The sequence below is a fragment of the Clavelina lepadiformis genome, chromosome 2, assembly GCF_947623445.1.
Source record: "Clavelina lepadiformis chromosome 2, kaClaLepa1.1, whole genome shotgun sequence".
Taxonomy (NCBI): domain Eukaryota; kingdom Metazoa; phylum Chordata; class Ascidiacea; order Aplousobranchia; family Clavelinidae; genus Clavelina; species Clavelina lepadiformis.
Window position 1 is genome coordinate 1,358,024 of NC_135241.1, and position 18,471 is coordinate 1,376,494.

Below are 18,471 nucleotides of genomic sequence, written 5' to 3' on the forward strand. Positions count from 1 at the left end.
CAAGCAAACCTGAAGGCCTGTATCTTTCATCACAAATGTACTCGTTGTCTGGCGACCTCCAGAGAGTTTTGCATTCTTCCCCGTGCAAAGAACCAGCCATATAAGCCCGGTCCCAAGGCTCAACCTTATCCAGAAGCATGCTGTACTTGTATTTTCTCAATTTAAGATGAAACGGGTTTCTAGAGTGGCAGACCCACTGTTGGAACTCATCAGACAGGTTGCATGGTCTCACACGAACCCCAGGTGACAAGGCTTAAAAGGGATTATTGAATCATTGCTTAGAAATGCTTAAAGCATTTCAAATAATAAGCTAAACTACAATAGACACTCCAAAATTCCGAGTTAAACGATCTTTATTAAATAGAGCAATTGCCTCTTGGAATCATGATACAACAATCGTTAGGAATCTGCACACATCATTTAATCAACATGATCAGGGTATTTACCAATTGGGTCGTTTTCCTGTACTTGTTCAAATGGCGCAGTTAAGCACAATCCTGTTTGAACACTCTTAAGATGGTAAGTTGAAGCCCATACCCACGTTAGCTCATGTTTATGGTTCCATCGGCAAGATTTACTGGAAAACAAAGTGGTATGAACACAAAAGTCTCATCAGAAAATGTCAAGGAAATGTCATGGAAACGGCAAAAACAAAAGGACCTTCTCGCATAATGATGAGCCTCAAAGGGTCCGAATGGTTCCGAATAAACATGGTTGACGGGGTCACCAAACAAGCATCTTTCTTCATAGGGCAGTTTGCTCTTCAATGAAGTATTTCTTCCAACATTTACAATAAAAAATTCATCTAAAATAAAACAAAATGTTTTTCAAGTTTCCAAATCCAGAGAGAACAACTTTCATGAACATAATAAGTCTGTACTTGGAGTTCTTAAAACGAAGGGGTGCCTACCCCTACGAGGCATGAAGAGTTTCCACTAGGCGTGCATGTTCGTAAATTGTATACAAAGCTAAGTATTATTTCGACTATATTTAGTTTTCAGTTTCTTGTCACTTATTATGTTTTGCTAGAAAAAAATGGTGTTTTACAAAATTTTGAAAACTGTAAATAATTGAACAATCTCACAGTTTATTGGTTTCAGCTAATAGCAACTGAAAAAGGATTGCCTTTGAAAGGAGGCGCAAGCTATGGTAGAGGGGGACGCAGTCTAAAAAGTTTAAGAAGCACAGGTCAATACCGGCAACAAATCTGTTAAATTCGGTTCCTAGAGGAGTAGTGACGCCATTTTCTTTCCAAAACCAGTTGCGATCAGTGGCATTCAACCGACTTGGTAATGGTTGATCATACAATGGCACCCAGAATCTGTCGTAAAAAAAAACAAGATTCCCATTTTAGTCGATGAACTGACAGCTTAGAAAGATATATGAATTATGAAGGCGAGCAAGCAAGGCACTTGGTGTGGTGATGGTAGTCATAGCTATTGAGCGTCACACCGAAATCTTGATAAAATGTTGAAGTGGACTGGTCATCAACTTTTGCTAAAACCCTAAGGGTGAAATAAATTCAGAAACTGTAAACTGCTGTTACGGAAAAAACTTTCATTATTAAATAATTCAAACATTAATCCAGACACACGGCAAAAGCCACAAAGTTGATTTAGTTGCTGATTCCTCACCCAGAAGCTTTTTCACAATTAGCTTTTGCATCTTCGAGAGTCTTTTTATAAATACTTGGATCGTTTTTGTTGGGGTCAAGTCGGAAGTGGTAACACTCATCACGGTGGACTACACTGTAGTTCAGTGGAAAGTTGCAGGAAGCTGGAAAGAGTAAAACCTACTCTAACGCTCATCATTACATTCAGGAAATGTATGTAATCTTAATAACTGGAAGCATAACATAATAACCTATTTATTTGGATATAACACACATTGTGCTATATTGCGTATCCTAATCCAAAGTAGCTTTTTTATATTGTCATTTTATATAAAGTGGCCATGAACCAAAGCACGAAACATGAAACATAGGTTTACTTTAAAACGTTTTTGACAACACTAAATCAAAGACATACTCTTCAAGCAGATGAAACCATATTCATCATTGCAATCAACTTCCTCCCATAGTAAGGCATTGAGGTCGTTTATGACAGCACAATCAAGATTTTCATTGAAACCCATAAATGATCCGGCCCAGTTAGAGTAATGACCGGCTTGTGAGTCGTAGGGCTCTCCACTTGACCATTCAAACAAACCTACGCAAGAGTAAACATTTATTATTGGACTGAGGACCCTAATACTATACCTGTGACGCAATAATAGACCCCAACAGCCAATAATAAAGTCTGTAACGTAAGAGTTTAAACAACGTTGCTGCATTAGGCAATACATTCATCTTTACAAATATATTTGCAATACTCTACTACAGCAGTAATTCTCTTCAGTATACTTAAACTGTCAGGCCCAGGCCACAACAACCTATACAAAATATTTATTGATCATTTACTTTCCGCTCTCCTGTCATCTAAACCAATCCACCATTTTTCTGTACCACTAATGGAATTTGAGTTGTTTATTTTTCTGTAGATTTCTTCCGCCATCTCCACGGTCTTTATCTAAATAAAAGCATTGCAAAGTGAGGTAAAAGGAAGAGCAGGGAAGAGCATTATTACCAAATAGTCGTGGAGGATCTTAAATGTCAGACGTTAAGTGTGATCTACCGTTGCCAAAACAGCATCGTTATCTCTGCACCATCTGTCTGCATCGTTGTAATTTGTTGCGTTAATGGAAAACAGCAATTCTGGAGCTTTTGTGACATTTGGAAAAGTTATGAATTCTGGGAAATGCAAAATAAAAAATAACTTAAAGTTCGTAGTCACTGCAGCGCTTATGCTTTTCACAACATGCTTGCTTGCTCTTAACGCAGTTTTGCTTCACCAAGGATGTCACTGATGTTAAAAAACTCCAAAAGAGTCCAAGACATTGATGGCTTGACTTACCCATTCCAAAACAAACTTCTTTGTAAACTCCTTCATATGCTTGACTGGCATTGCCTTTAAATGCTTCTAGCACTCTCTGAATTTCCCTTGCAGTTTTATTCAGCAAATTTTGCTTAAATTTCTCAGTAAGTGCCGGCTTGCATACCAACTGTCGTAATTATGTGAAAATGTTTAATTGTTTAGAAATTTCCAAGCAGATTCAGCTAAATATTATGACTAAATCCTGTGGAAATTGCACAAGTATTGGTTTTAAAGCGTCATTACAGTAATGTGCTAGTACACAAGATAAATGTGAGTTAAAGTAAGATGTAAAAAGAGCAAGCACAGCAAATAGTAAAGATATCAAATACCATTGTGTGGCAAGGATACACATAAGATTTCATTATTTATTTACCTCTATCATTTCATCTATACAAGACATATTATGTGGAGGATGATATTGGCATTTGCTTGTTAGGTCTGTGAACCATCAAGCATTGTTAGTTTAAAACAAAAAATTCTACTCGGAAAATTTTCCGAAGTAAGTATTTTTTAAGATGTAAGAAAAAGTAGAAGTGATTTTTTTTCATAAAAAAAGCAAACTTACTCATCCCATAACAATTAAGTTGGGCTTCTTCGTCGTTGCTTTTGGCTTTATCACTAATATTCTTTATGTGTTTGACAAGATCTCTGCAAAAAATCCAACAGTCAGTGGTAGAAGTTTGTGGCAATTTTAAGACATGAATTTTAAATGATTTCAGTATTTTCATCATATTGGACACAAATCACAAAACATGAGAACAGATATTTACTTGTTTTAAGCATAAGATTGGTGGTAGACATGGCACACTTACACACCTCTAAATAAGAGATATCTAAACCAACCTTAAGTTCATCGATGTAAGAGTAGCATTTTCACCAGAAGTCAAGTTATCGGCAAATTTATGACCTTCCTTCACGCATCCCTTCTCTTCCCAAATTTCCTTCAGACAATCCGGCGAGTGAGGTCCATAATACGACGTGCAGTTGTCAGGAAACACTGGATAACAATTAAACAGTGAGTTTAACTAACTTTTTCTGTTCGGCCAGGTGGTATTGATACACTGATAACATCAATCACTGTCCATGTTACCAATTCCATAGCAGTCCAATTGAGCATCTTTGTCACCAGCTGAAGCGTTTCCTGCTGTGTTGTTCATATGCTGTCCTACCTCTCTGCAAGTCAAATACAGTTAACAAAGATTGCACTACCAGGTATCTTGGAATGCAATTGTTTCAACTCACATCAATGTCATATTATTTAAGGTTGCATTTTCAGTCGAATTGAGTTTTGTAGGGTGCTTTCTCCCTTCCTCCGTACATCCAGATTTATTCCACTTTGTTATATAACAATCTAAAGAATGCGGTTCATGGATTCCTTCACAAAACACTCTTGTGGTTGTTGGCATTGGGGTTGTGGTTGTTGGTTCTGGCGTCGTAGTGGTGGGTTCAGGCGTTGTGGTGGGTTCAGGTGTTGTGGTGGTAGGGGCAGGTGTGATCCCACTTTCAATCCCTAATAACAACTAAATGTTCTTACTAAACAAAACAAATAAACTTGTTTATAATGGGTTAATGGCATAAATTTACAGGTGAACAAATATTTTCAGCTGTCATAGTGAACATATTTGTCTAAAGCAAGTTTGATATTAACTACGTGAGTAGTTTAAAAAGAAATCTTAGAATTTCTTACCGTTACAAGTGGAAATCAATATGGCAGATAAGATGCCATCAAGATTGGAAAAATTGTTGATAAAAAAAACATTTTTGCTAATTGGTGGCGATGCCATTGCGTTTAATTGTTCTGGAACAGCGCCAGCAATGCCAAGTGCTATCACAGTTGAAATTGCTTGCAGTCTTAGGCCAGGAGGAGCTACATCATCAAAAGATGCTCCATCCGTGATGATAACGCACACAAGAGGGACATCATTTCGACGACCAGAAGTTGAACTTGTGACCACATCGTAGAGTTCGTCAAGTGCATATCCCGTATTAGTGGATCCATGAAGGTAGTTAATACGGAGAATTGCATCTTTCAATGTCAATTTCGTTGTGTAATCAGAGAACACAAAATCCCTTCGGTAAAGCGTCGAATAAGTAGAAAATGACACCAAAACGTGGTCTGGTCCAATTGGTAGCCTATCAACAATATTTTGTGTAAAGTTCTTTAGTACTTCAAAATTGTCCCAACCAACCGAACCGCTGCTATCCATTAAGAAAGCCAGATCTGCCTTTGATTCATTGGCGCATGTGTCAGGATCATAGCCGAGCAGAGCTGCAAAATATTCAAATGACCTGGATCTCTTGCGGTTCAAGAAAAAGCACAGGATAAAATGCAATAAAAACACATGTGGCCATAAACGATTTTTCTTTTACAAACTTACTGGAATTGAGTAGTTTTTAAGTCTTTTTCTGAATATATAAAATTAAAACTAATCAATCAATACGTTGCTATAATTTACTTACGCAGGCCACCACATGCTAAAACATCTTCCTCACTTGTTAAAACATCTGCTTTTTGTTTTGTGTCATTCATCTGGTTCACCACTTGTCTAAAAATGTATTTTTCAAAATAAAAAGATACAAAGATTGGACCATATTTTGAAAAATAACCCTTGGGGAGATAGTTATCAGCAAAAGAAAATTGCAAAAGTCTGTTTTTGGTCTTCATTGTCATGTAAATCAAGTCTATTGTTATGTCATTGATTAGTCAAATTGCTTGACAACATGCTGCTGCTGAAGTCAGAAGTTTAGGTTATAGGAGTTTAGTCTATGTCCAATTTGGTGCCATGTGAAGAAATCAGCAACGTGAAACATTGTAATTAAATAAATTATGATTGTTTTAAACATAACAAATCCCATAGCCCAACTATTTGTGACCAGGAAGTTAAAATATCCTTTGGCTACCCGTCGGACCGGTACCGTACTGGCTTCCATGGTTGAACTGTAGACTGTCATCCATAAAGGCAATGGCAGTTAGAGCAACCTATACAGCTGCACATACAAGTCATGCATGATATAGAGTAGGTATTGCTAAATTTATGTATTTACAAATGTTGTCTGTGATTAGTGATTACCTATGATGACATCACAAAAGCCTTCACCTACGTGACAATTAAGGGCAATTTTGGAATTTTCTTCTGCATATAATTACCTAACAAAAACGTTTTTTCAAAACTATTTCACCAAAATATTCAGTAAGAAGTGTTCTTTCATATAAGATCAAGTCTTTGATGGATCTGTACCGTATTTTAAAATTTAAAATTTTGCTTGAAATACTATCTTTGACATATTTCTGTTTAGTAGATTATATAGTATATATTATATTACATTTAAATGATACAGCAATGTATATAAGCATGGTGCAAACATATTCTAAATCACAACCAGTGTCAGAGTTTCTACCCAATGCCAACACAAAAAAAAATATGTACAAAACCTAAGCACAGGATATGTATCAAACAACACAGCCAAACAACATGCAGGTACCTACCCATAATTCAACGTATTTAATGATGCAATTTCAGTCGAAGACAATCTTGAAGGGGCTGAATAACCATTGTCGTCACAACCAACATACAGCCAGACTGAATTATAGCATGCCTGTGTGTGTGGTGGCTCAAATTGACTACAATTTTCCATCACAACTTTATAAAACAGACAGAAACCATTAGAAGTATTAAACAGGTGGCACCTTATCAACGCATGACTAGGTCTTGTTTTGGGGGGCATTCATGAAAAACTAATCCAAGCAACAGTATATTAGCTCAAAGTTCAGCTGGCATAAAAGACGGAATGAAACCAAGTGTCAAAACTACAAAGTTAGTTTTTGTATGTTATTATCAGTCATGTCGCACCGACAATTCATAGTAAAATGGAATAATTATAATATATGCTTGGTATAAAAGAAAACTTTACCCATCCTTGTAAAACACAATAAGCTGAATGATCTATTTGTCAAACACACAATGTACTCAAACAATAATGTGTCTTACAAAGCAACACTTCCAAGACAGAATTTATTTTCAAGTAAAACTGGACAAGTAGGCCAAAAGCACACCGGTGCCACATAACCACATAGAAATTTAATATTGGTGTACATGAGACTACAAAAGTAAATTGTAAGAATTACAACCCTTCTTCAAAACTTGTTCAAACATAATAAATATTTGTAAATTTCTGCAGTTTTCATTTGAATAAATCAAAACAAATGCATGTGATCCAAAGCCAATTTTATGAGTGGTTGTATGATATGATGGCTACCTAAGCATTCAGTGTTTTAAAGTTAGGTCACCAGGCAAAAAGTAGAACCCACCCGTTTTAAGCAATGCTTTAAAACAAACTTAACATTATAAATCATATTTTCACAAACTAACTGGTATATCAAATCAAAACCTTAGTTAACAGATATCACTGAATGCACTTGTAAGTTAGTTGAAACAAGACACTTACTTATGCCATAGCAGTCAAGTTGGGCACTTTCATCTCCATCAGCAGCACTCTGATAAGTTGCATTCATAAATAGTCCGACTTCCCTGAAGTACATAATAATGTTTATATTGACTTTTCTCAGGTGTTACAAGTACTTTTTGTAGATTTGAATTTTCGCCATAAACTTTACATAAAAGAAACCTATGAAAAGAACTACAGTTTTATTAACGTAAGACCATCTAGATGAAATTGGTCGATTACTCTGTTCTCATTGCATCAAGGTTTGCAATTTCAGTAGCAGTTAGATTATCTGGAAAAGAGTATCCGTCCTCAGTGCAGTTAGATTTCTCCCACAAGGCTTTATAGCAGTCCAGTGTTTTGTGATCGTGTGTTCCTTCACAGTAAGTTCTACCAACTAACAAAGACTTAAAAGTGTTATTACGCTTAACATATAAATTAAAACATCCAAAACTGAGAAAATAAACATAAAAACATAAAATTCACTTTACACAAAAACATGTATTTATGTCTTTCAATCTTCTTTCACTCTGAATTGCAATAAAACTGGTAAGTGAGGAAAAATCTGGGTGACCTTGACATATCTTTGCAATTTCATAATTTCATTATGGTAAAACAATTTCATGCAACTTGATTTCCTTCTGATCATTACTATACATTTTGTAAAATTTCAAGTCAAGGTAAGGTTAATAGCAAAATCGTGACAAAGTCATTAAACTCGAGTCGGAAATCAAGTCATTTGCAAAATAGGACTCAACTCAAGTGGAGAAATTTGAAAGTAGTGACACAAACCAAGTTGAGTATTTTGGTAATCAAACTCTAGTCAGGACAAGTCAGTCGATATCTGGAACCAATCCAAACTGAGATCAAAGATACCCCTTAAACTGTTTACGAAAAATACTTGAGGAATCCCACAAATTCCACATCGTTTTGCTGCTATCACTGAGTAATAAGGCGACAATATTAACAAACAAAATTGATTCTAATTTTATGAAGACATTGTACTGGTATTTATATTAATTATTTATTACTTTTTTTAATATTATTTTGAGATCATTATTGCCATAATTGCTGACATGAGATAAAAATGTATAATGTTGACCATAGTTGCAAATGAATATTAAGTCTGTAGTATTTATGCTCACGATTTCTAGTTTTTTATATTGGCCTAAACTAAATTTACTTTTGAAAGATTCAATGAAGCATGATGTCAATGGTTGACATCGTTAATCTACTCAAGCCAAAGACGGCAATAACAGTTGTCTGCATAGAAGAGTATAAAGCAGTGGTCCCCAACCCCCGGTCCGCGGACCAGTACCGGTCCGTAGGTCAGTTGGTACCGGTCCGCACAGGGTACTGTTAATTAGTGTGGGAACCCCTTTTGTTGCGTAGGCACGCTTGAGTTCTCGAAATCGATTGTCTGGAGAGGCCATTTTATCGCTGGCGTTTGAGTTTGAGCGCTACTTTCCAAGCACAAAAAACCCACAAACTGGTAAAGAATGGATGCGCAACCCATTTGCCAGCAAACTAGGTGAATCTAGCATGTCTGTGCAAGAAGAAGATCAACTGCTGGAGATTGCAAATGACGCCAGCCTTAAAGCTATGTTCCACACAACAACTCTGCCAGTGTTCTGGATTAAGGTCATGGCGGAATACCCGGAGATCGCCACCACAGCGCTTAAAAGCCTATTACCATTTCCGACATCCTATATGTGTGAAGCGGGGTTTTCTGCAATGGCAGCAACCAAAACAAAGCAACGGAATAACCTGGACGTTAGCAAGACACTTCGAGTGTCATTATCTCCTATTATCCCCAGATGGAATCGTCTCGTTGCAGAGAAACAAGCTCAGGGTTCTCATTGATTTAACGATGGATTGAAAATTTTGCAAATTTAAATCACTTGATATTCGTTTTAATTCAATTTCAATTTCATTTTGAATGCATGTTCAAATACAAGAAAATTAAAAAAAATCTGCGTCTCCCCCACCCTTTTAGTGGGTCGCGGTAGAATTATCAAACGTAGACCGGTCCGCGGAGACAAAAAGGTTGGGGACCACTGGTATAAAGAATTAAAAATGGAAATAAGTATTAAATTGACACCATTGTATAATGGACCCCACATTAAGCTCTGGCGGTTTTGTTCCGGTTTGTTTAATTTCAGTAAGCAAGTGAGGTAGGGAATTGTACAAGTTAAACAAAAAAAATATCCTTTTTGTCAAAAATCTGTGTGATTCATCCTTAAATATTGTAATTAGATAATTTTTTTCTGGTTATTGCGCATACATATTTCTTAAAAATGCTTAAAGAAACAGTAAAAATAGACCATAAGTAACAGGAATTTTAGAAAAGAACCTGTCATACCAATAATCTGTGAAAAACAAATGTAATTAATATTTGTTTGGAACTATTCGAAAATACGATTTAAAATTCTGGACTAAAAAAAGTTATTCTAGAATATTTTAAAATACTAAATTATTCCATACCACACATCTATATACTATGACCTACCCTTTGTATTTTTATTAAACTATTTGTTAACAATAATATCTAGCATATTGTGTATTCAATGACTTTAATTATGGTTAGTTCCTGAAAATTATTCCTTGATATATGTCTTAAAAACACAATCTCCTTACCAAAAATGTTTTAAAAGAATATTTAATTAATAACTTCATAAAAAAACTCGAAACAAAATGTCATATTTAACCAGGATATATACCTTGAGTTACATTCTAAGTGTAATGTAAAAAAAAGTTTTAAACAAAATTTGTTCTTATGGTGTTACTAGAGTTAGTACTACTGGTATCATTCAAGTACTGTATTACAATTCACAACGTATTGCTAATGTTGCCCACTGTAAATGTAAATCATGCCACTTAATATGTGACAGTAATCTTATCAAAGTTAAGAGCAACTCACTTTCGCAGATTAGGTCCGCAGTAAAGTTAAACAAAGCTGAAATTTCGGAAGCATCATAAACACGATTGGAATATTCTGGTCCAGTCGCTATTACATCTGTATCTACTAGAGCTCCACCAAACCCAAGAGCTATTACTGTGGATACTACTTGAAGACTTGCCGCTGGACCGTCAAGACCAGCTGACGTACCATCAGCAAATACAACTGTAATAGCGGGAACATTTTCACGTCGACCGGCGCTAGGGGTAAATTTTGTCGTTGCTGTTTCTGTCAAGACATTGCCAGTATTAGTTAAACCGGCTGGGTAACTTAGTCCATCAATGGCTGCAAATAACTCGGTTTTGGTTAGGTGGTCATTCAATTGAAACTGGTCGTTCAACACCCTGCTGTAAACTGCCACTGCAACTTGAACATCATCTGGACCAATCTCGTACTCATTCACCAAATCCTTGATCTGAGCCATAATCACATTGAAGGTAGCAATTCCTACAGTATAGGTGCCATCAACTAGAAAAACCAAGTCCATTTTGGCTTCGGTAGTACAAGATGGAACAACTGTCAAAAAATCATCCAATCAAAACACAAATCAAAGTTAATGATATGCAGTGACAGGTGAAACAAAAATTTTTAAATTTCATTCAAGTAAACAACACTTGAAGACAGGAAATCTAGACTTAAGGTCATTGGAAGGTAAAATAAAACAAAGGTCTACATCTTCGCTCACCTGGACTTGGAAACGTCATGCAGAAAATCACTAAAAAATTGAAAGTACTCGTTAAACAGTGTCCCAGAAATTTGGGAACAAATGTTTTATTTTATTAACAACTTTAATACCAAGGTTGCAGGTTAGCTTACATGAAGTGTATTGTGTATACAATTAAGCAAATGAGATGCATACAGTGTATCTGTATGAATTTAACATTACGATGCCATAGCTTGCAAAAAAACATTCAATCACATTTTTCACAATCGAAAAGCATTTGTTAAACCAAGTTTAAAAATGCCGCTACATTTTTGGCAAAAGTATTCTCAATTTTCGTGAACGTGTCTACTACATTACAATCTGACTGATAAGTTTCCAAAGTAAACGGCTGAGTTGTAGAAAAAATTGTGGTAACAGCAGTTGTCAATAATGGTGGATGGCACAGAAGATTAACCAGAGTAAGTCATTCAACATGGACTAATGGCTAGCAAGAAAGCTCAAGAGGAAAACTCTGAGCATTTTTTCAAATTTTTTATCGTTTACTTTAGCGGTTCTTTGCCTTTTTGACCTGATTTCCTAGTGAAGCCAACCACCAACCTCCACCAATTATTTGAATTTTTCTGAAAACATTTTCATTTGGTTTTAGTCTTTGGTTTTGATCTTAATTAGCCAATTGTACATACATTTATGCTATCTGGCTAGAGTGCAAGTGCTGTAAGCTTCACTCCTGTACATAATTGAACATTACCAACGAAACAATTTAATTTGATGAATTTATAGCAATCACACATGACAAACTTACAACGAAATGGCAATGAAATGCTAATTTCAAAGTGATTAGAAACTCTATTCTTAACCAAGTTATCAAACTCGAGCAGAAAATTAAGAAATTTATCTTTTAAAACTAAAATTAAGTTAAGTTAAGTCATTTGGTAAATAAGACTCGTGTCAAGTCAATTGATATTTGAAACCAAGCCAATAAGAAAGCAAAAATACCATTTTTGGCAATCAGAAATGTTTGGGTTTATTAGAAAGTTTGCTCCATTTGGTCGCACCATATGCGTTCATAGATAAATAAGTTCATTGTCCGTTACACTTTTACGTTTTATGCCAATGCAGCAGAGACAGTCTTCTGTATAATAAACGAAAAAAGGATGATGATACTGGTGCCATAACCAACAAACATATTAGATGTACCAAAACTCGTCTTTCCAAGAATCCTAATTTATTAAACTTATCGGCGACACAAACAAACACCGCAGTAAGAGTCTGAGGGGCATCTGCTTAGAATTTGAACATTGGCAACTTTACATTCTATTTCTAATCAAGCTTTTGACATGCACTTTTTTTAACTCTGACGATTTCAAAATTTCCTCGATATGAACATAATAATTGTAATAACATGTACACGTTTGTGGTAGTGCACTTAGTTTGTCCATACTCTGGTGCATTTGTAGCAACTGTTTTGCCAGACAACTTTAAAACGTACCACAAATTCAAAGTCTGCACAGCCATGTATAATTGAAAACTCTTAACATCAATTGAGGTAGGTCTATGACTTAACCTTATATCTGTAGGTGTCTTTAGTGAGCGCAGAAGGCTGTAGACTATAAGAGATGCTATCTTGAAAACGACTTTTATTATTTGTATAACTGACGTTCACCAAGAAATTGACAAAGTTTTTTATTTCCCACATAGCTTGCAAATTACTTTTCCAAAGGGTTTTATGCAGAAGCAAATTTTATAAATTCATCCGTCTATTAAAATCTAATATGTCGGGGAGAGAATTTTTCTATCTAAAAACAATACAAAACTGCAGATTAATAAATTCAGACACCACTTGTTAAGTTTACTTTCATTTTTAAGTGCACTGTGTTTGAAAATGAACAAAAGGTTATTTCGATGTAACTGAGCGCTTTCTAGCTTGTGGTAATTAATAGGTATGATATCATAAAGATATGGGTATGAATTAAGAGCAAAGTATACTTTAGGTTTTTGAAAGATATATAATTTTTTCGCCAGTAGGTGTGTTTCAATTAACTAAAATTAAACCGAGAACCTATCACATGTTCTAAACTGTACATAACGCATTTCAATGTAAATTTCAAAACGCCGTTAAGTATTGCGTCACAATGCCATGTATTGTATCCATAAATTCAATTGTTGCAAAACAGATTGCAAGACAATTTTCTCTGAAATAAAAAAAGTAGCAAGTACAAAATACTGGCCATTTTTTACCGTGGTGAATTTTTATTATCGTAACGTCACACATACACGTCTTTAGTGGGATAGTAACCCTCAAATCTCCACCTCTCCCTTTGCCTACGCCACTGGTCAAACATGTCATAAGGACAAGCCCAAACTGGAAGGTTGATAATTAATTAATCGTACATAAGGTATGGTAATCGTATACTCAAAAACGGCAAACTTTCCAATCTGGGGTATAGCCTAATTCATAGCGTACCCATATAGCCTAGGGTAGCCTTTTGCCTTGTAATCAGCAACAAATTTTTAATTTTCATTAACATAATATGGCCAGCTCATGTGCTGCTTTTAGAAACTTAAACATCTTCATAGTTCTTACCAATAAACAGTGATAATGTGTTCCAACGTATTTGGATGTTCAGATAGTCGGTTTCTATGGTCACCATGCTGTTTGTCTTCACTTTGCGTCTAAACCACGAGTTTAATTTTTCGACAAAGATTAATCCTCATGACTTGTCATCGAAGTTTCCAAGTGCTGCTTAAGCCTTGTTAGATCTATTTGGTTCGTCCTCTGCAGCCCTAGATTTTGAATTGACAGGTTGCTAAGAGACAAGTAGGAGATAATCAACTGACGCGTTTGTGACATAGATATCTGTCGTTATTGTTCTATCTCATTTTATTCTTTTCACTTTTACATTTTTATCCTCGTAATTGGAAAAAATGGAGCGATTTGTGTCATGTTTATGCCATGCGTCATGTGTCAAGCGTCATGTTACTAAAAAAGTAATTACTACTTTTGACATCAGAAGAAAATGACGTATCACGCCTGCAATGATTGAAGCGAGGAACGGACCGGAAATGGCAGAGAAGCAAGACAGCCTGACTTAGCGGCAATATCGGACGGACACAAACGATGATTATAATTACTTTTAGCTGTAACCATACTTCGTGTTTTTTGACTGTTGTCACGTTGTTTATCTCTTATCGGGCAGAAGATGAGACGAAAAAGTGACGTTTTAAGGGTAGTGACTAACTTACTTGCAAGATTTTATTTTGCATCGCTCGGGTGTCCCCGTTACCAAGGACAAGTCTTCGTAACACATTTAGTTGGTGTCAGATTTTTCTAAATGAAGACATGTTTCTAACATCTATACAATAACTTTCAGGCGAAAACATAAGGGTAGTAGGCCTACCAGGCAACTTCAAGGTAGCCTATCCCCCACAAAATCCCATATTTTATGGCCAACTGATCATGGACTAAATAGCTTTGAACCGTACAACTATAAAATTAACATGAAGCGTAAAAATTACGGTCAAATGACTTTTGCCATTCTCTTCAACGTTAAGCATAGCTTTAACCCTGTAACCTTATTAGGTCTATTACCGTCCAACATCAATTTGCAAATTTTAAACGACTTCAAAGCTAGACAATGACATGACATGCAACGCTTGGATATGTAATGTTTATTTATTTGTTGTAATGAAAAACTACCTTCGTACAACTTTACAACACAGATTCTTCAAAAAATGCATTTGTGACAAGAAAATAAAAGCAATAACCAAACAACATAATACATCAGTACATCAGTACATCAGTACATCAGTACATCAGTACATGCAGTTTATGTAGTTAAGAAATAGATTTAATGCAGTCCACGACACGCTTGTGCGACAATTTATTGAAAAACTGTGAATAATTGTCGATGGAAGATGAGGAAACTAAATTCAGTCAAGCGTATTTAATCACAGTTCCAACATTTTGCTGAGCACCACGCGGGCCGCACGGAACAACCTGGCGGGCCGCAGTGCGGTCCGCGGGCCACTGGTTGCACATGTCTGACATAGGCCTATAACCAAAAGCAGCTACAGGTACAAGTGCTCCTCCAATAAAAGGCAAGCTCGTAAGCGAGTTCCACGCTGCTGTTTCTGACGTTGTTCCTCGGGTAGATATTGGGGCCAGGGGGTCATTGATCTCCGAAGTTTCATCATACATCGAAATGTAGGCTACACTAAAATAAACACAATCTTTGCTGAATGTCTACCATAAATTTATTTCATGAGATACAGAACGTAGCTTTATTACAAATTTACTAGTCTTAACCATTACTGGCTACGTTATTTCTACATAGAAAACATTACACGATAACTTTGGCATATAACTTTGCTTGTCCAACAAGCGTATCTATTTAACTGACCGAAAAATAACGCAAATAACGTTGTGTCTTTAGGGTGTGTGTTCGAATTAGGCCTACTGTTACTAAGCATTGTATTAACTCCAATTAGTCTAGCCTACTTCTCATGAAGGTTGTTTACCGGTTATGTTGACTGAGTTTAAGTCCACTTTATAGCTGCCTCCATTCAAGAATCCGAGGTTTTTCCTGATTACTTCTTTAAACGAACGCATTATCTCTCCCTGTGATTAAAAAACAAGAGTTTAAAATTGAGAACAGAATTTGGGTCTTGACATGAGGCCTACCTCTAACTTATACCCTAAAACAAGACGATTATATCAACACATTGTACTAGTTAAAAAGGCAACTTTTTACACAAACTTCTTAGACTACGTTTTATTTGCGTTGACTAAAGAACAGAACACTTATAAAATAATAGTCATTGCAAAAAAAAGACGTCTTATCGGGCAGAAGACGAGACGGAAAAGTGACGTTTTAAGGGTAGTGACTAACTTACTTGCAAGATTTTATTTGGCATCGCTCTGGTGTCCCCGTTACCATTAAAAGCGACGCTCATTCCCTCCGGAATTCTTCTTCTGAGAGCTACAACCTTGACGCTGGCCATATCCAGAGTATGTCTTGGATTCGACCGGACGTGAGAAAGTGTGTCCATTATCTAAAGCAAATAGGCTGAGCGAGACTGCGACTTCATAGTTCTGTAAATGTCGCTACATCTAAAGAATCTGATCAATGTGCTTCCTTATCCATGGACGAACCTGCTTTTGCAGGCGGCTCCGCAATTGCCTGAAACGCTGCGAGAGTTGGTCTGAGTATGACATGTTCATCTCTAAATTTGTGATGCGAAATGAGCCGCGTAAGAAAATGTTTCTTCTTTTGCCCATCATCATGAAAGGAGTAGTCGCAATATCAACAGGCTTTATAAGAAGCAATTTTATAGTTAGAGTAACGTGGAATGGTTTGTCAAAAGTGACCCAATCACTGAACGGCTGTAAAAGTCTTTTATAAAAGCTTCATACACGTTCCCACGTTGGGGTTCAAACGGTGTAACGGCGGTTAAAATCTTGGCGTATTGAAACTCAAACTTTTTTCAAAGAAAACTTTTTATGGTTGACTTGCAAAATAAAATAAAACTTTAAAGTTGGCTGAAATATTTTAAGAGAGAAAGAAAGTTCATTGCAGATGTTTTAGTTTTAACAGCAAGATTTCTGGTTTGCAGTTCAAGCGTGTCAACCAACGACGAGCTCTGTTTGAACAAGCGCAATTACTTGTGATTTGGTTGACATGTTGTGGTCGCATCTAGTTTACAGCAAATTTCATTTCATTGCCGCACTGTTTTTAGAAATGGGTTCGTCTAAATAATTTATGTGGTTTATGATCAGATTGTGCAAATGATTAACGAACCCCATTTCGACCCCAATTTACACTTCCTTTTTATTGACTAAGAATGTGTTACGGGTCTCTCACTGCACGTGGGGTCACTCCAGGTAATGCCAACACGTGATGTAACAAAAATGCCAACACGTGATGTAACAAAAATTTTTAATGCAGAAAACGCTGTAAACGATGCGGCAGCGCGGTTTATAATTTTGCAGATGTCCCGGGAAAGGTGTTCGTAAATCGATGCATTTCATATTTTTTAATCGCATGCGACAATTACTTTCATCTAGTCATCGTCTTCATCTTCATACAACCATCTTTAAACTTTTTGCGGGGTTTTGTTCAAAATTTGAATTGTACTTAGCCAATTTTTATTGCGGACCATTGAAGAAATTAATGATTACTAAGAGCTCGAAGAGCAAACACCGGCTATGTGACCAGCCGTATAAGCGGGGAAAGCCAGAAAGGAAGAATTTAGCGTGACGCTTAGATAAAACTGAAGTTCACATTCCATGATGATGTGAATTGATCTTTGTTGCGTGCGATCGAACTAATGCACAACAGTTCACTGAAGTTATCCACGAATGACGTTTTAGATTATGTAACGATTGTTGAACTTAACTAGTTTGTTAAAAAAAGAATTTGAAAATCTTCTCGCCTGATTTCACACACGTCATCCGTGAACGACTTAGAGTTGAAAATAACTCACTTCGCAATTAGTCATACAGCGTCGATTGACTCAAGTGCAAACACGCCCGCTAAAAATTTGTAAAACAGGATCAAAATTAGTTGAAACGTTTTCATCATTTTTTATAATTAAAGGCAGATTTAGTCAGGTGCAGTGTATTTACTAATTGATAATGAAATGTACAGTAGACACGATTGATTGGTTTGTAGCAGCTTTTCGATTTTGAAAGTTAAAAATTGATACCATGCCTACCATTTGTTACTGCATTGTTTTCATCTTAGTACGAAAACAATAAACCAAAATTGTTTACGTCTCTACTACCATTATGACGCAACAAAATTGTGGCACAACCCTCGCATTCGAGATGTAGTCATGTGATCATTTTAATTGAAGCGTCATTATGTTTTAATATCTGCCCGCTTTTCATGGCGTTTCAATATTACAAAGCTTGTTGACTATGATAATATTATGACTACTCAATCAGACGCTTAATCACAAGATAAAACACCGATATAATTGTTTCCACAAACGTCGAAGGGATAAACTGAGGCTCCCGATGACAGTTAAAAACAAAAGAAATCGATTTGTCAGCAAAAAAATGGTTAAAAGATCGCAAGTGGACTGAAGACGAAAGTCGCACTTTCCCGCCTAGCTTCAAGCTCGTCATTCTAACTACACGTCATACGACGGTCATGCGTATATCTAAGGTAAATCTCGTCACAACGTGTCATAACTTTGTACAGCCGGATGGAGATTTTTCTCCAGGACAAAAATATAAATTGTGAGAATTTCAAACTACTAAGTTATGTCTAATTCGAGCGCTAGAAAAACTTTGACAGGACGCTTGAAATTGTTAAACTGTTGTCGGTTATTTTAGTAGGAAGGTGCACGATTGGTTCCAATCAAGGATTCATTTGAGCGCGGAAAAATAAAAAAACAGAAGAATGTTGGTTTAAATTTACACAGATTGC

The 18,471-nt window shown here is 36.2% G+C and overlaps 3 protein-coding genes across 4 annotated transcripts in view; all 3 read right to left on the minus strand.

Moving 5' to 3' along the window:
• LOC143446610 (uncharacterized) overlaps window positions 1-8,341 on the minus strand; it is a 12,748-nt gene extending 4,407 nt beyond the window's left edge. The window contains exons 1-21 of the mRNA XM_076946328.1: window positions 8,317-8,341; window positions 7,659-7,812; window positions 7,419-7,501; window positions 6,460-6,613; window positions 5,433-5,518; window positions 4,660-5,241; window positions 4,215-4,482; window positions 4,063-4,145; window positions 3,816-3,969; window positions 3,538-3,620; window positions 3,346-3,410; window positions 2,952-3,099; window positions 2,673-2,788; window positions 2,459-2,567; window positions 2,028-2,207; window positions 1,635-1,776; window positions 1,413-1,505; window positions 1,197-1,321; window positions 661-805; window positions 447-577; window positions 10-252 (exon numbers count right to left, since the gene is read on the minus strand). Of these exons, the coding sequence (XP_076802443.1) occupies window positions 10-252; window positions 447-577; window positions 661-805; window positions 1,197-1,321; window positions 1,413-1,505; window positions 1,635-1,776; window positions 2,028-2,207; window positions 2,459-2,567; window positions 2,673-2,788; window positions 2,952-3,099; window positions 3,346-3,410; window positions 3,538-3,620; window positions 3,816-3,969; window positions 4,063-4,145; window positions 4,215-4,482; window positions 4,660-5,241; window positions 5,433-5,518; window positions 6,460-6,613; window positions 7,419-7,501; window positions 7,659-7,812; window positions 8,317-8,341 (3,169 nt within the window). The remainder of the gene's footprint in view (window positions 1-9; window positions 253-446; window positions 578-660; window positions 806-1,196; window positions 1,322-1,412; window positions 1,506-1,634; window positions 1,777-2,027; window positions 2,208-2,458; window positions 2,568-2,672; window positions 2,789-2,951; window positions 3,100-3,345; window positions 3,411-3,537; window positions 3,621-3,815; window positions 3,970-4,062; window positions 4,146-4,214; window positions 4,483-4,659; window positions 5,242-5,432; window positions 5,519-6,459; window positions 6,614-7,418; window positions 7,502-7,658; window positions 7,813-8,316) is intronic.
• A 1,903-nt stretch (window positions 8,342-10,244) lies between these two features.
• Window positions 10,245-13,777, minus strand: LOC143446630 (collagen alpha-1(XII) chain-like). Its single transcript, XM_076946359.1, has 4 exons — window positions 13,623-13,777; window positions 11,060-11,089; window positions 10,336-10,890; window positions 10,245-10,270 (listed from the first exon to the last, which is right to left on the minus strand). The coding sequence occupies exons 1-4, from the start codon at window positions 13,687-13,689 to the stop codon at window positions 10,245-10,247; spliced, it is 678 nt and encodes a 225-aa protein (XP_076802474.1). The 5' UTR covers window positions 13,690-13,777.
• A 1,076-nt stretch (window positions 13,778-14,853) lies between these two features.
• LOC143446572 (uncharacterized) lies at window positions 14,854-16,410 on the minus strand. Of its 2 annotated transcripts, none has more exons than XM_076946269.1 (4): window positions 16,191-16,410; window positions 15,932-16,090; window positions 15,557-15,656; window positions 14,854-15,247 (listed from the first exon to the last, which is right to left on the minus strand). In XM_076946269.1, the coding sequence occupies exons 1-4, from the start codon at window positions 16,320-16,322 to the stop codon at window positions 14,973-14,975; spliced, it is 666 nt and encodes a 221-aa protein (XP_076802384.1). In that variant the 5' UTR covers window positions 16,323-16,410; the 3' UTR covers window positions 14,854-14,972. The 2 variants fall into 2 exon arrangements, with proteins under 2 accessions (XP_076802384.1, XP_076802385.1); XM_076946270.1 differs by having other exon boundaries at window positions 15,122-15,252.
• Between the last annotated feature and the right edge of the window lie 2,061 nt (window positions 16,411-18,471).

Coding starts and splice junctions, on each gene's coding strand:
- LOC143446630 (XM_076946359.1), bottom strand. CDS start 13,689: ATGGTGACCATAGAAACCGACTATCTGAACATCCAAATACGTTGGAAC. Junction 11,090..13,622: donor CACATTATCACTGTTTATTG/GTAAGAACTATG, acceptor TCAATTTTTTAG/TGATTTTCTGCATGACGTTT. Junction 10,891..11,059: donor CATGACGTTTCCAAGTCCAG/GTGAGCGAAGAT, acceptor ATTTTTTGACAG/TTGTTCCATCTTGTACTACC.
- LOC143446572 (XM_076946269.1), bottom strand. CDS start 16,322: ATGATGATGGGCAAAAGAAGAAACATTTTCTTACGCGGCTCATTTCGC. Junction 15,657..15,931: donor TGCCAAATAAAATCTTGCAA/GTAAGTTAGTCA, acceptor TTTTAATCACAG/GGAGAGATAATGCGTTCGTT. Junction 15,248..15,556: donor AAACTCAGTCAACATAACCG/GTAAACAACCTT, acceptor ATTTTAGTGTAG/CCTACATTTCGATGTATGAT.